Source organism: Micrasema longulum, unplaced genomic scaffold, assembly GCF_059751315.1.
Source record: "Micrasema longulum isolate JH-2025_06_02 unplaced genomic scaffold, ASM5975131v1 h1tg001430l, whole genome shotgun sequence".
NCBI classification, from domain to species: Eukaryota; Metazoa; Arthropoda; class Insecta; order Trichoptera; family Brachycentridae; genus Micrasema; species Micrasema longulum.
In genome coordinates, this window is record NW_028278616.1 from 667,347 (window position 1) to 684,703 (window position 17,357).

At 33.0% G+C, this 17,357-nt stretch overlaps 1 protein-coding gene, 1 long non-coding RNA gene and 1 other non-coding gene across 3 annotated transcripts in view; all 3 read left to right on the forward strand.

Annotated features, from left to right (window-relative positions):
- LOC148275419 (uncharacterized) overlaps window positions 1-17,357 on the forward strand; it is a 115,946-nt gene that overhangs the window by 85,888 nt on the left and 12,701 nt on the right. The window lies entirely within an intron of this gene.
- On the forward strand, window positions 1,345-1,537 carry LOC148275423 (U2 spliceosomal RNA). The gene has a single exon (XR_015824032.1). It is a non-coding gene; the product is annotated as a U2 spliceosomal RNA (small nuclear RNA).
- On the forward strand, window positions 8,710-12,266 carry LOC148275424 (uncharacterized). Its single transcript, XM_088235730.1, has 2 exons — window positions 8,710-8,918; window positions 11,371-12,266. Exons 1-2 carry the CDS (start codon window positions 8,786-8,788, stop codon window positions 11,955-11,957), a joined length of 720 nt encoding a protein of 239 aa, XP_088091856.1. The 5' UTR covers window positions 8,710-8,785; the 3' UTR covers window positions 11,958-12,266.

Here is a 17,357-nt window from a genome sequence, read left to right on the forward strand (position 1 = left end):
ACACTGCCGTATGTCAAAAACCTTTAATTGTATGCAAACTTCGATTTGGTTGACATTAAAAGATTATAGTTCATTTCTTTGATAAAAAATATTTGTAAGAAAACAATCATTTAAATACATAAGCAATCATGAAGTAAACTCGATGTAAAGTAAACATCTACAATAAATCAATTTTATGAGGTATTAATTACATGGATTCTTTTATAAACATTTTTTTTTTTTTTTAAAACAGAGTATTAAAAAAGTAAAGAATAATTACACAGCAATGAAACGAACTACATATTAACAGTAAAAATAGTAAATAAAAAATCTCACAAAGGCATGGCCTGTTCGTGGGTATCCAAAAAATGTTTATGAATTTTGCTCATATAATAAATAGACAGTTTTAATATTTTTGTGTAAAATAAGAAAGATAAAAGAAAATATTCTATAAAAGATTACAAGGTCCTTTTTATAGTAATTAAAAAATGAAATAAAATATTAAAAAAAACATAAAAATAATAATATTTGAAATACAAAGTTTGACAAAAGCTTTTTAAGGACTTTGGCCTTCGCGGAAGGAATTCATCTGTCATATTTTTGACCGAGAATCGCAAACATCTTTAACTAAGGATTTGATCCTTTACAGAATCGCGGCTCAGGGCTCCGATTACAATGGGAAGTTAACATTTATCTTCAATTTTATTTACAAAGTGAAATGAAGTTTTCTGTATGAAAAGCAGAATATGCATGCAATTTTATCTTCTTAACATCGTCAATTATAGGTTACCGATGAAGATATTTTAAATGTTCATGCAAATACAGTCATTTTCGTAGACAAATATCGATTTTTCTTAAAAGACAGTCGAAGATAACTCTGTTAACTTCCCATTGTAATCGAGGCCCAGGGGTGATATTCCAAACGTTCTTGCGGCCGTAGAAAAAGCTTTTATCTCACGTATTTTGTATGTGTGATAGAATACAACAGTGTTATCTACGGCCGCGAGAGCGGTTCAAAATAACACCGCAGGTAGGCAATAAATTAATTCGTTTGTCTGCATTTAAATGGCTAAAGTTGCACGGACTAATGGCACGGACGGAGTAAATAGTTAAATTTAATTAAAGCAGGACAGTTAATTTCATGCTTCTAGTATCAATATTGTCTAGTTGTGTCCATATTTAAATTTTATTGTAAATGCAAAAATGCGAGTAAAATAGTACATAACTCAATAAACTGCTAAATCCATGTTCATATGTTATCGTGAGCTTCGAAGCTCCGTAAAAGATGGCGCTACTGTCGTTCGCAGCGCGCTCGTGAAACGCGCTTGACGGTTAACATATAGTTCGGGGTTTCCCTCGTCAGGTATCGCTTCTCGGCCTGTTGGCTAAGATCAAAGTGTAGTATCTGTTCTTATCAGCTTAATATCTGATAGTTCCCGCAATGCGGGACCAGTATATTAAACTGATTTTTGGAATGTGACGGGATGTTCGGGGCTTGCTCCACTCCTGTCGCGGGTTGGCCCGGCATTGCAGTGCCGCCGGGATCGGCCCATCTTAAACTATCAATAAAACGCTCAAGTGCTTTTCTCAAAGCGCTCTGAGTTCGGAGTCGTCGTCATGACCTCGCGGCATTGCACTAGGGTGGCTGACAAAGAAATGTGCAGGATATTTGATATATTAAAATTAATTAGGATTTTACAAATCACGCCGTTTCCCCGTAGGAGTATATAAGTATATCACTCTATCTTGGCATACAGACCTCGTTTCCTTTATATTCATACATCGGATTATTCATACTTTTGACATGTCCTTCTTCAGGTATTTGATGAACTTGATCGTGCCATGTCTTTCTCGGTCTTCCTCGTTTTCTGCATCCATCAACATTCGCATCGTAGATCCTTTAAGCCGTTCTTTCGCTGTCCATTCGCTCTACATGTCCAAACCATGCAGCACCCCTTTCTTGATTCTGTCGATAATGCATGTCTCTCTGCCTTACACACTTCACGGATATCGACATTTGTGCATCTATCATACATCATTTTATCACACATTTGCCTTTCTCGGTCTTTCCATCCCTAGTAAACACACTTCCCAGATACACAAATTCTTCTACCTGATTCAGAATATCTCCGTTCACACTGATCTCACATTTAGTTGTATTTTCATCCCTTTCGATTTATCTATCAACATTCATAAGCAAATCGCTTTTCTCGCATATACATCGTAGACTTTTGTTACTTATAATTGCAGGTCTTCTTTGCTGCTAGCAGCTATTTTATATAGCGTAATTTTTCATGTTACTTAAGTGCGCTGTACAATAAATATACATCCCCAGCAAGTATTGCAGCTAGAGCACATGGACGCATAGAGAATTTTATTCTATAATTTTTTTTATTAACAGACTACAACCGAGAAGAAGGACTTTTTAGAGAAGGCAATATAGAACCCAATAAAATTATTATTCATAGTTAAAGCATTAACTTTGTAGTCAAACGAGTCGAACACTTTTAAATGTCTTAATATATTACAATATTTATGAAGAAGATTTTAGAAAAGGGAATATATAAGTCTAGGCATCTACAGGGCTTATGACCTGTCATTGGCTGGTTTAAGTGGCCACTTTACACACGGTGTAACATTCACCATTCTGCCCATATTTGAACATCCATATTCCTTCAATTCTTTCATCTGTTGATGTTTGTGCAGACTGCAGTTTGTTAGACAGCTCCCCAGGGAGTTAAATCCAGTCCTTGTCTACAGAGGTTTGGACAAACTCAAAATCTTGATGATAAATTCACCTGGTCCATGAAGAAGTATAAAAATTGAAAAATAAATATTTCAGGCGTTGCCTAGTATGATGGTGAAATAATTCAATCCCCTGAATCTCACCCACATAAATAAAGGTTTCAGCTCTTTAACTTCACAAACGTTAACAGATGAAAGAATTGAAGGAATATAGGTGTTCAAATATGGGCAGAATGGTGAATGTTACACCGTATTTAAAGTGGCCACTTAAACTAGCCAATTTTCCTTTCCAACCTTCCATCAATCTTAAATCAAGTTTATACCAAGTTTCACTGCTATCTGGGAAGGGACTCGAAAATACGATTTTGAAAATAATGAACATGATTTAACTAAATTATGCAAGGCATAAAGTAGCGGGTGCGATTCTCAAAAATCATAGGAGACTCACCCGAAAATGTGTAAGGGGCAAAAATAATAATAGCTTATTGTGTTAGCTGGCTATTCTAAAATAAATCGCTCATAATTTATTCGCATTTAGACATTTAGGAATATAAACTTTATCACTCAATTTGTCAATTTTTAACATGTGTAAATGAGGGCTAAATTTCTAACTGTCTATGCGCTCTGTAGCTGCAAGACGTCCTGTAATCTAGTTCCCATCTGTTATATTTTTTTATTGATCTTAATTGAAAACAAGGAACTAGAATCCCAACCGTCCATGCGCTCCGTAGCTGCAAGACGTACTGGGATATTTATTAATTGGATAGCGCCCTTGAGGTGATTTTCACAAAAATTGCGCTGTATAAATTATCCAACTATATATATTATGACAGTTCATAAGCCCTGTAGATGCCTGGACTTCTATATTGACTTCTCTAAAAAGTTTTTCATCTCTGTTGTAGTCTGTTGATGTAGACCCAGGGAGTAGAATCCAGTCCTTGTCTGCAGAGGTTTGGACAAACTCAAAATATTGTTGGAAAATATTTATTGCAATGTACATTGTAAGTTTTTGAATTCGGTCCGCTGATTTATAAAAATTCTTTATCTTTTATTTTTTATTACATTTATTTCGAATCTATCAATCTTTGGACCTTAATGTTCTATTTGTATTTTTTTTTGTCTTTTGATTTGTCAAAAGTAGTTTGATATTTCGTTATTTAATTTATGTGAAGCTAAATGTTCTTTCAGTCTATTTTTAATTGCTCTCCCACTTTGTCATATTTTTGAACTAGGTTGGTATTCCAAACGCTCTCGCGGCTATATTATATCGTGTATTTACATACAAAATATAAGAGAAAAACTGTTTTCTCGTGCCGCGAGAGCGGTTCAGAATAGCATGCATTGTTGACCTGATCTTTACTATTGGCCCTTTTCACACATGCCACGCCAATCCACCCGGCGCGGTAATTTAATCGGGTTCACCCTACAAAAGCATTCACTGTTATAATTTGTTAATCTTAATGACTCCCGAGGGATTGAAATCCAGTATTTTGTCTACAAACATTTTAACAAACTCAAATATTGTAAATATATTAGTTATTATATCAATACAATGGAATTTCATCGAGAATTATCAATATTAAACTTAAATCGAGACTAATTAATAAGTGATCTTTAGATAGTCATTGGGGTACTGGTGGTTTAACTTAAGCTGTCGCGTTCAGAAAACTCACACTAACAAATACATATTTTTTCCGATATAATTTGTACTGTGCCTTTTAATATTACACTTCATTAATTATTATTATGATGAACACAAAATATTAAATAAAAAACATGCTTGTTTAAAAATAAATACTTGTAAATATATGACATTTTCTTTAGTAATTGGTTTTTTTTTCGCTCTAATCTAAAAGATATTTTTAAAAACATTTAATATAACAATATATTACATCAAGATTTTTTAATTCAGTATTCTGTACATTAAAAATGTTTTTGTGTAATTTTTGTGAAAGCGCCGTCACTAGATAATCGATCTATTCATGATTCGATTAAATTAAAATACCTACATATTTATAAACCAGTGTTTTTAATCCATAACTTAATACTCGTACATATTATTGTATTTTTACTATTAAGAATCGCAGCAAAATTCAGACGAACGCAGAAGCATCCTGTGTATATTGTATAATCATATCATTAGCAACGAATATAGCAATAGTTGTCTATGTCACGCTCATAAGCGCGTCTGAGCGCGAGAGAGGCGGAGATTATTTTCATAATGCGTATGCCGTGCGATGTCGTACCGTGGGCTTATTCACGGATACTACACAATGCGTATGTGTAAGTATAGCGCACGCGCCAGCTTATAAAAATCCACCAGTATGCTTTAAGTCCATTTTTGTATGTTTCTTGTATGATGTAAAACATTATGCTGTCAGTCTGTCAGTGTAACATCACAATCAACAAGTCTGAGTTATAGAAGCGGGAACTTACGAAGCAGGGGGATTAGTAGTTTATTGTGTTGTTCAAAAATGATTTGATTTTATGCTTTGTACTTTGTTATAGGAGAGTAAAGAGGATAGCAGTGCTCCATAGCTATTCTCTCTCTCGTGGATCGATATAAGCTACGAGCGAGTTTCGCGAACCACTCCACACTCTATTTTAGCGATGTTCATAACAGATTCATAAAATTAATCGAATATAACAGAAATAAACGAATAAATTGTTAGTTATGTAAAAAAACCTAGTTATTATTCATTTGCGGAATAACAAATTACGGAAATAAACTTATAAATATTCGAATATTTGAGTTTGTCCAAATGTTTGCAGACAAAAGACTAGATTTCACCCCCTCGGGAGTCACAAAGATTAACAAATTACAACAGGGATGGAGAATACCTTAATCCAGTCTTTTGTCTGTATATTGTAATGAAACCAACTGGTCCAAGAAGTTTAAAAATTGGAAAATTGTTTTCAAGCGTTGCCTTGTATGTGAAATAATTCAGCCAGATGAATCTTTTCACTACAATAAAGGTTTCAGCTCTTAAACTTCACTAAAATCAACAAATGGAAGAGTTGAAGAAATACGGATCTTCAAACATAGGAAAAATTGTGAATGTTGCACAGTGTGTAAAGTGGCCACTTAAACCAGCCAATGACAGGTCATAAGCCCTGTAAATACCTAGACTTCCATATTCCCTTATTTAAGGTATTCTCCATCCCTGTTGTAATTTGTTAAGAAATATTCAACAATATTTAGGATCAGTCAATTTTTTTGCAGGCAAGAACTGGATTCCACTATATTTAATATTAATATATTACAACAGAGATGAAGAACATTTTATAGAAGATAATTACATTTTTTTCATGTACTTCAAATATATTTTATTCTTTTTTCTTTTAAATGTTAATGCGCTATCTATTTTTTAATGATGTTTTTCTTCCTTATAAGATACATAATATATATGAAAGTTGTTATGCAGAAAGCAGCCAGATTATAATTTTGAAAAAAATAGACATTGATGTTATCGGGTGCAGTAAGGTGTTTTGATAAAAACAACCAGACCGCTTTAATACAAAAAACTGTAAAAATTACCCTCTGAAAATGGAGTCGATCACAAAAACGATATTTTTCAATTTGCAGAAAACACTCACAGCGATGGACAAATCTTAGGGCCCATTAAAAATGACTAAAACTGTTTAAATAAATAATAACATTCTTATTTGTAATGTATAAATAACTCATGTTTTCATTATTTATCATTTGTTTAAGTCAAAAACATTTCAACTGTTTTGTAGATTTGATCATTAACTCTTTTCACAACGGTGCTATTTTCTCAGTTTTACTTCTCTATGGCTGGCTGTATATAAAACCAAGACGCATGCATTTAAATAAGCACATGCACTGATTAGGACAAACATCCACTGATTAAATTATGAAAATATTGTATGTTGTTTAAGAAATAGTTGAACAAAGTAGAGGAGATGGAGGGAGGAGGTAATAAATATTAATAACATATTCGCTCCAACTCAATACAGGACTTTGGTTCCATGGAGTTGGGATTTGAGTCTCCATAAATCTTAAGTAAATATATTGGGAATAAAATAAATAAAAACGAAATGAAATAAACAAAGAAGTCTAGGCATTTACAGGGCGTATGATGTGTCATTTGCTGGTTTAAGTGGCCACTTTATGCACTGTGCGGCATTCACTATTCTGCTGCATTAAATAACTGCCTTATAATAAATAATCCAACTCCAATTTTAAAAATTAACTTTTTAAAAAAAAACATATTTTAATATCATTCAAACACTAAACTTCATTGTCAAATCAAAACACAATGTAAATGGGAGCTAGATTACTTACCGTCCATGCGCTCTGTAGCTGCAAGACGTGCTGTAATCTAAATCCTATGTGCTACAATTGAAATATATCATAATTGGAAACGAGGAACGAGAATTCCAATCGTCCATGCGCTCTGTAGCTGTAGGACGTACTGGGATATTTATTTATTGCACAGCTCCCTTGTGGTATTTTTTACCAAAAAGGCGCTTAATAAATTTTCAAAATGTAATAACAATAATATGTTTGAACATCTATATTCCTTAAAAATGCCTAGGCTCCTATATTTTCTTCTATAAAATGTGCTTCATATGTGTTGTGATACATTAATAATAAAAATTAATCTGTACCCAACACTTTTTACAATGTTCAATACTGTTTTTTAATGTTTACTACAGTCAGAATTCAAAGTTTACTGTGGCTAGAAAATAAATAATAAATTTCGACAAGTTGCATAGTTTTTTATACATAGTATTGGGTCTTGGGCCCTGATACAATTGGAAGTAATCTTTGACTGTCTATAAAGAAAAACCTGTATTTGTGTACGAAAATTAGTATAGTTGTATGAAAATTTAAAGTATCTTCGTCGGTAACATATAATTAAAAATGTTTAGAAGAAACAATTGTATGCATATTCTGCTTTTCATACAGAAAACTTAATTTTACTTTGTAGATAAAATTAAAAATAAATGTTTACTTCCCATTGTAATCGGGGCCCTGGAAGGCCGTCGATGACGATCCTTTGGCTTTAGTCGGCGGAACTAAGGGACGCAGGATTGACGTGGTAGAAGGCGAGATGCGTGGCTAGCGATAGGGTCTCCTCGTCTCCTGGAGGCGTCTAGTGATGTCCATATAAGAGGATGTGGAAAATTTACAGTTTTACTTTAAGTACAGTTTTATTTTAAGTTGTTTTTTTTTGGTTGCCAGGTTTGCCACATGGGAAGTGCCAACCGAAAATATTTACATATTTAATTGTAAATTTGATGCTTGTGACTATTGTATTTTGAGCCACGTGCTTAAATGTTGATTTAGTATATGGCTAGACAAAAATGTCATATCACAAAGTAAAAGACGTTTTTATATTAAAAACATACATTTATATAATATAATAATAAAAGGGAAATATCACATACTACGAATACCGATAAAAACACATGAAATGGATTTAGAAAAAATAATTATATTTTCAAAATTAATATAGATATTGTTGAAAATCGTTTTCAGACATAAATTTTAAAACAAAATTGTTTAAAAATACGCGACGTGTTTAACCTTGACGATTAAGACGTCAAGATTCGTTACAATGTTCTATTTACATTTAAACGGTCGTATTAGGGGCGTGGCCAGTGCAATGAACCGTTTTCGCGGGAATTGAAAATTGTAAATGCATGAATATTTTTTATGCTACTAATTAGTAAAAAAAATTTTTTTTACTCGATAGTATTTTATAGACTATTATAATTTTAAATTGCAAAACAAAGTTATATTTCCCTTTTGCATGAAGCGTGATATTTTAATATAATGTTATCCTTGAAATTTTACTATCTTGTTGATATCATTAGGTTATTTTAAAAACCGATGCACTCAATCGAATTATTCAATTCACAATTCCGTTTATTCGCATTACTACTACTCCATTCTCTCATCCACACTCCACACTCCTCACTCAGCACTCTTTCTTGGGTAGGGCTCGTCGCGCAGCTCTGCTAATATATAACAAACAGTATTATTTTAGGATACTAATTTATTAACCTGTTTTGATTACCACGTAAAGTAATGGACGTAGAAAAGTTCATCAAGTTTGTTTACAAAAGATGCCCTTTATGGGATCAGAAGGACAGCAACCATCACAACAGATTCGTCCTCGACAGGTTGTGGGAAGAGGTTGGAAGGGAATTTAAAGTGACAAGTAAGAACCACTTTTTTAATAAATTGTACTTAAAAATCTCTCAAATTGTCTACAATTAATGGAATATTTTTATGGAGTTATACGTTTTTGACATTTTTTTTCTTATTCAATTCCATCTTATTTTTAAAAACCCAAACCTGATAACGCATATGAGGGTATTATTTGCAAACCCGGCAAAATCCATCTTTCTTTATTTTGAGCAAATCACAAAAAACTGATACAATACTTAACTTCAACTTTTTTTAAATATATTTTTTTTATTATAATTAGTAAATATTTTATACGTAAGCAGTGATGACATAAACATGATTATGTCAAGAAATAGTAGTGAAATAGTAAATTATCATACATATATATACATTCGAGACAAGTATTATCGACAAAATCAAGAAAGGAGCTCTGCGCTGGTTTGGACATGTAGAACGAATGGACAGCGAGAGAACGGCTAAGAATATTTACAATGCGAATGTTGATGGATGCAGAAATAGAGGAAGACCGAGAAAGACATGGCATGACCAAATCCAACAAATACTTAAAGATGGACATGTCAAAAGTCAGAATAATCGGCGCGCGTGCATGAGAAGATGTATGAATGTAGAGGAAGCGAGATCTGTATGCAAAGATAGAGTGTTGTGGCGTTCTATCCTCTCTGCCTACCCTTACGGGGAAACGGCGTGATGGTTTGTTTGTTACTTTACAATACTCAAGTAAAGGTTGTTCAAGCATGTTTGCAACAAACAGGATAATTTAAAAGTCAAGTTCTTACAAATAAAGCCAAATTTTTAACTGACAATGTTATAATTATTGTAAAAAATTGTATTCTGAATGAGTTTCAATTAATATCTCACTTTTTTTAGATTTTGAATTTTGCCAGGTTTGCAAGTAGTACCCTCATATGGCAATTGGCATATTTTAAGGGTGTTGTATACTTTTTGGGTTGTTATCCAAATTTATCCCTAGAAGGGCTAAACAAATCAATTTTAAGGGAAAGCGGTTTGTGATCAGTATTTGAAAGCACGAAATTCAATCTTACGCTTCTCTTACGTCCAGTAAAAGACGGGTTGTAGTCCGTGGATGGTGTCACGGACTCTGGATCAGAAGATCCGAGGTTCGAACTCTACTCTACCGTAACGTGTTTCTTATTTTCTAACACGGTTAACACTAAAAGAAAATGGTCCCAAAAATTGAAATATTTGGATTGTAAATCACAAAAACGCAAAAAAAAATGCGTTGTAATTAAAATCTCGTGGCTTACCGGTTGTTGAATATGGACATATCACATAGTACGAATACCGATAAAGACATGTGAAATGGATATAGAAACATTATATGTATTTTAAAACTCAATATACAGGATGTTCTTTAAACCCTGTCACATCCGAGACCACGATGATCAGTATAAGCAAGTAGACATATTGGCACATAAAAATACATTTTTAGAACGATTAAAATCTTAAAAATAAAAGATAAATAAAAACAAATGGTTGCTTACTCCTGTAGGGGAGAAACAAGGAGGGGGGAGGAGGGAGCCTGATACACTGTCAACCGCACGGCCGCGCCCCCCTCGCTTCTCCCCTGCAAAAATAAGCAACCATTTGTTTTTTTCCATTTGAATTTTTTTAAATTTTAGTCTCTTTAAAAATTTATTTTAATGTGCCAATATGTCTTCTTACTCATACTGATAATCGGGGTTCCGGATGTGACAGGGTTTACAAAACACCCTGTAGATATAGTGGAGAAATGTTTTAAGACATCATTTTAAAAATAAAATCGTTAAAAAATGTGTCCCCACAAAAACGCGACATGTTTGGCCTTAACAATTGTTACGTCAAGATTCGTGACAATGTTCAATTTAAATTGTCACAAAACAAAGTTCAAAATTCAACTGAATCGTTATGTATTACGGCCGTGGCCAGAACAATGAACCGTTTTCGCAGGAATTTAAAATTATAAATCAAAAAGTATGTTTCATGCATTACTTATTAAAGCACAAATCATTTATTTTTTTTACTCGAAAATATTTTAAGGACCCGTTCATTTTTTTTGTTGTGTATATGTTTATTATAATATCAATTTAGTAAAATTATTTTTATCTCGAAATTCTGATATACCTGTAGGTACATAATTTTCTGTTACGTCGACCGATCACTGACATTCTTAGATATAAAAAATACTGTATACCGACCTACTTACAGTTTCATATTATTTTAGCTCGAGTTATATTATTAAGTTTTATGATACACAAAAAAATATTTTGTAAAGTAAAATTGCTTATCTACCATGCTTGAGGTCCCGGGTTCGATTTCTGGCAGGGTGAATGAAAGAAATTGTTGTAAAGGTGGCTACTAAGACTAATTACCTTCATTTAACAGATAGTCGAGATACGCAGCATTTGGTTTTCCGACGTAGCGCCCTACGCAAGGTAAATTATGTAATGAAAATATATTTCCAGGGGTAAACGCGCGTGGTAAATGGAAAGGTCTTAGAGATAAATTTCGCATGACGCTCAGCAAAATTCAGGACGGAGAGCACATAGAATCGTATCAGGGATCGTGGCCATACTTCCAACCCCTGCTCTTCCTGAAGGAACAGTTCATTAACAAAAAGGCCCCAGCTAACCAAACCAACTGCTTTACGGACACCTTCGAGTACCACTTAAAGGAAGAAGGAAGCTTTGAATCCTTCGACCCGCCTCTTCCACTGCATGTGGAACTTTCGGAGATGCCAATTCATAGCCAAAGTCCGTCGCCTACGAATTTGAATTCGTCCAACTCCCAAGAAGAAACTGGAAGTGAACATCGAATCTTCACAAACACTTTTAGGAAACGATCACACTCCAACGACATCCCAGATCAGCCAGAGCACAAGAAAAACAGATATTTCGAAGACAATGAAGACTTGAGTTTCTTCAACAGCGTTTTGCCGCATATAAAAGACTTCACATCGTCAGAAAAATTGTCGTTTCGTATCAAAGTCATGCAGATCGTACAACACATTATTTTTGATCGAAGTTCCAAAGAGGTGGTAAATGGTACGTGATGTTTTGATACAATGTGGTCAATTGGTCAAGACAGAGGTTTGAAAGGATATGCGGGGGCTGAGAATTTTGATGAATAGGTATTTGAACTTTGTTTTTCTGATACTCTCTCGCAAATATCTCCCCGATACTGTGTGAAAAATACAACTGCGCGTCGGACTGATAATCCCGTTTTCCGCACCCCAAAACTAAACCGATTTGTTTTTTTTTAATGCTCTTCCTTACCTGAAACTTGGCTTTCAAATAATATTATAATATTTAAGTTATTTTGATTGCATTTAATCGTTTTGCATTTTAAAAAACGTTCCTAATATGTTCACCCGGTTTTTTTGTTCCCGACTCCCGACTGAAACCATTTTAAAATCTTGAAATTAATATTTGTGCTAATGGGTTTTATAAACTAGGTATGGTATTTATTATAATCTATCTTGGGAAAAGGTGATATGGCCATCTTAGTAGATTATTATTTACTTCATCAAATGGGCCACCCATGAAGACATTATACTGATACGCTTTTTACTAAACACAGGTATGAAACCTTTTAAAATTTTATTTGATTTTTATAATCACTTTCTAAAATGGTGAAAATTGTATATATATAGTTTAGTCAAAAAATGTAAAGTAATAATAAAACACGCTAAAAAAATACTTGAAATATGATTCCTTAAAGTCAAAATTGAAAATAAAGAAACTACATAAGTATAATATAAATGACGATAACGTCTTGAAAATATAGGTAAGGAAAGTACGTACAAAATGACATGGTATTTTAATTTGTATTAATATGTTTTTAATTATAAAAGCGAGAATAATTGTAACGTTAAATAAATATATTTTCAAGTTTATATTTGAAGCACTAACTTTGTGGTTATTCATTATAATAAAATAAATGAAACAACTTTGTTTTTAACCACTAATTTATATTTTTTTCTTCTTCGCTTCTTCGTCAAGGTTTACGTAAACCTTGACGAAGAAGCTTGTTTGCTTTGAAACCGCTCGGTGAAAAAATAAAAATTAGTGGTCAAAAACAAAGTTGTTTTATTTATTTTATCATAAATATATTTTGTTTATTATCTACATAAATCTGGGATGGGTTAAAATTGGTGAATTGAAAATTATAAATAATATTTGAACAATTAACCAAAAACCATTTAGTCCCATTGAGGTATTATATCTCAATGTTTAGTCCATACGTTTTTGGGAAAATAGAATAACAATTACGTACATAATGGCATACAACATGGGAAATTATTGAAATGGGCATCCATGGTGTAATGCCTAAGATATTTAACCCATGTACAATTGGGTTAAATATCTTTCAGGTTCCTGGTTCAATTCTCGATGAGGAAATAAAAATTAAATGAGACTTTTCGCAAGCCTAGGTGTTCTGTGCTGTAATTCATAATTGAAATTGGACATCCTGGCCTGTTGTGGCACAGAGTTTACAAAAAAATATATTTGTCTTCTTAGGCATGTCAGCACAGGATGCATAAGCCCAACGAGAACAAGTGATGCTGCAGACTTGGGGCGCGTAAAAAGGTCGTTGCAATAAATGCGCCAATAATCTGCATCCTCCTTTTGCATGTCAGCTACATAAGAAATATAATTAGCCTAAAAGAACTTGTAAAAATATAACTCAATCAGTTTTGAAATATGGGATAGTTGGATGAGGATGTGCAAATGACACACTGATCAAGCAAATAATAATTGCACAAAAAGCTTTAATAAAAATTATCTTAAGAGTCCCAATCAGAACTAGCTCCCTCGGTATACTTGAAAATCTTAATGTAAAATCTATACTTTATGTTAAAGCTTTGTTACTATACGCACGTAAACATTATTCTCTACCTTCCGTTACAAATACAAGAGTTACTAGATACTCCACCCTGATGCTGCAAAAAAATTAGTACAACCTTCGGTCAAAGAGGATTGGCCTACTACTCGGTTAAAGTGTACAATCTACTTCCATTATCCATAAGGACAATTAGTAAGTTCTCACAATATAAACTTGCTATTAAAAAATGGATAGTGCAGGTGGGTTGCGCACGGATCGATGAGTGGATCAAGCCAAATAGGTAAAATGTGTGTACTGTTTATGAAATTTGTTCTATTGGTCTATATGAATTGGTGTTTTTTATGATTATTTTAGTTTTTTATTGTTTATTATGTTAATGATAATTAGGTTAATTGGATGAATTACGTTTTTTTATTATATTTATTATGTTAACTTTGTTAACTCTTGTGTGGCTGTGATGTCACACTAGTCGACATAGGACACAAGATTTGATATATCTCTCTTATTTTTTAAAATGATGAGTTCGTATTTTTTGTCATCTTCAAATGGGCGTTTTCACACCCGATTTGGAAAGTAAAATTTGTATCACTATGCTATATGTAAATACAAAAAATATTTAACCTTGCTACGCGAAGCATGAATGTCCGCTAATTCAGCAACACATATATACAGATACCTTATACAAGACAGAGCACGAAGATAGAAGTCATAACTAGGAAGACTGAGACGCTGTTCTGCGGTGGGTGTCATCTAAAACAGATTTAGTCTTCAGTCGGTTAATGACAATGATGGGGGACGCACGCGCGTAACATGAGCGGCGTATTTGTGATTTTCAATTTATTTTGTTATAACAGGATTAAATTATATGTTTATTCCCATAAATTATGGAAAAGGAGTTATTAAACAGTAGTCTCCATGTTTTCCATTTTTTTCAAATGTCTGAACTTAAGAATATTCCGTCTTTTACTAGTGGTAACACGATGTTACATCACCGCGCGCAAAGGGATTATTTACCACAGTCTTTTAAGAGTTAAAAAGCTAATCTTAGGCATGTTTCACATTTTTCAAATGTCTGAACTTAAGAATATTCCGTCTTTTACTAGTGGTAACACGATGTTACATCACCGCGCGCAAAGGGATTATTTACCACAGTCTTTTAAGAGTTAAAAAGCTAATCTTAGGCATGTTTCACATTTTGTAAAATGTTTCCCTCGGCACGGAACACCCCAGCGAGGAAACATTATTCTGTATAAAAAAAGAATACAAACAATGTAAAAGTATAAAGTAAATAAATACATTTTTTTCATACATTTTCAAGAAACTTCGCTGTCCAATTTAATGCTCTAATTTTTGCCGTGCGTAAGAAAACATTGTTTTATCTTCAACTTCCTGTAGCACTAAACTTCCTTATTACCTAATACAATAAATCAACGTTTGCCAACCCCTGGCTTGTTCATCAACTCTTCTATGTTTGGGCAAGTGTATGACAATAAATCAGATAAAATATTTGTTCCTTTATAAATTTACATTAAATTTAAAATATCTCCAAATATAATTTAAAATAAAAGTAGTATGAATACTAGAAACAAAAGTAAAATTAAAAATGTTTAATTGACTTGTGAGCTTTTGACAAACGTGTTACATTTTTTTAAAATAGACTAATATCTCAACTGCGAAAAAGTAATTATTATTGATGCCCATTGACATATAATATATCAACGTTGATACTTAGATATCTCAACCAAGGTGAAGAGATTCTGTATATCAATTGTCATTTCTTCGTCTCTGTCAAGATATCCGTCTTTTTTACAAAAAATAATCGTAACTGGGAGAATTATTACTAGGTACTTTTATAAGTCTACAAATATTTAGACATACTCCTAATATTATTATAATTAAATTATTTCAAACGTATTTTTCTTATTTGCCCATGCACCTAAAAACGATATATTTTTTTTTCAATTAAAATTTACACACAGAAAATAGATGACATCTTGCAACTACAAAGCACACAGACGAATGCAATGAAATCCAGTTCTTGTCAACAAACATTTTAGAAAAACATAATTGAAATTAGAAAAACATGATTATAGTCATTATTTAAAATTACAAAATTACATGTTATACCTTATATTAATGGCTCCTTAACATTATAGATTAATGGTCTTTTAACCTAATATAAATGGCTCCCTAGGGGATTGAATCCAGACCTTATCTGTAAACAATTGGGCAAACTCGAAATACCGTCGCTAAATCCACCCGGTCAAAGAAATGTTGAAATTAAAAAATATTTTCAGGCGTTGCCTAGTTTGTAAGTGCAATAATTAAATTAAATGAATATCTTCACAGCAATAAAGGTTTCAGCTCTTTAATTTCACTAAAATCAACAGATTGAAGAATTGAAGAAATATGGATGTTCAAACGGCGAATGTTACACAGTGTATAAGTGGTCACTTAAACCAGCCAATGACAGGTCATGAGCTCTGTAGACGCCCGAACTTCTATATTACCTTCGCTAAAATATTCTTAATCTCTGTTATAATATATTATACATATTTAAATATCTAATATTATGTTATGTTTTATAATACATCAAATTTGGAAGAAAATTTTTACAATAATAATGTCATTACGTGTAGTAAATAAATAAGTATTTTTAAAATGGGGTGTCGTATTTTGCAACTTCACCATCGTATTAATATTGCCTGTAAATTTATCAAAGTGCAAACACATTATTTTATTATCATAATAATTTCTACGTACCGTACGCAAACGTGATTAATTCTCATTACTTTAATCACGATATCTTCGCGTTATCCGATCTCGTGTTTAGCTAGGTAAACATTATTAAGAAACGTTCTAGGAAGTGAGCCTACCATTCTACTGTGAACTGTGATAAAGGTCTATACCTGAAGATGGAGATAATTGCAGACGAGAGGAAGACGATCTGTGCTAACCGAGTTGACCGAGGACCACACAGGGAGAGATGTTCAACGATTAGGAAGACGCATACACCAAAGTGCCGCGTGATATAAAAAGTTAACTACAAAATTATTATAGATAAAATAGGTGTGGGAATAATTGATTTCGGTCAGTTTTTTTTTCAAACTGAATTCTTGATATTTATGAAGTATTTCCGTTTCGAAAAAACAGTGTGATTTTACATTTCTATCATTATTGATATTGATACGAAACCTAATGGAATGTGGAATTTTTTCCCGATACGGCCTCCGTGGTGCTTTGGCTCAGACACTTGACTCACGCATGGAAGATTCCGGGCTCGATCACCGGTGAGCACAAAAAAAAACAATTAGATTTTTCTCAAGCCTGGGTGTTCTGGCTTTTTGTGGTGAATCTCATCCACTATCAATGTTTCTACAGCAATTCTGTTGAAATTTCATCCAATTTTATTTTTCTGTTTCTTCCTTAAGCTCTCCTGTTTTCCTCCCCTTTTGTCCCTATTTGAAAACTGGGATCGATATTTATAAATTATTTAAATACACGTGTTGTTGGTTCTACTTAAAGTGGCGATTTTAGCTGTTAATAGCGCTTTTTTATTTTATTAGTAATAGAATTAGAAATTGCCATTTGGCAAAGAGCCCGCCAA

What these genes read in the sequence shown, in the direction of transcription:
- LOC148275424 (XM_088235730.1), top strand. Translation starts at nt 8,786, where the DNA reads ATGGACGTAGAAAAGTTCATCAAGTTTGTTTACAAAAGATGCCCTTTA. An exon ending in AAGGGAATTTAAAGTGACAA is followed by an intron (nt 8,919 to 11,370) that starts GTAAGAACCACT and finishes ATATATTTCCAG; the next exon opens with GGGTAAACGCGCGTGGTAAA.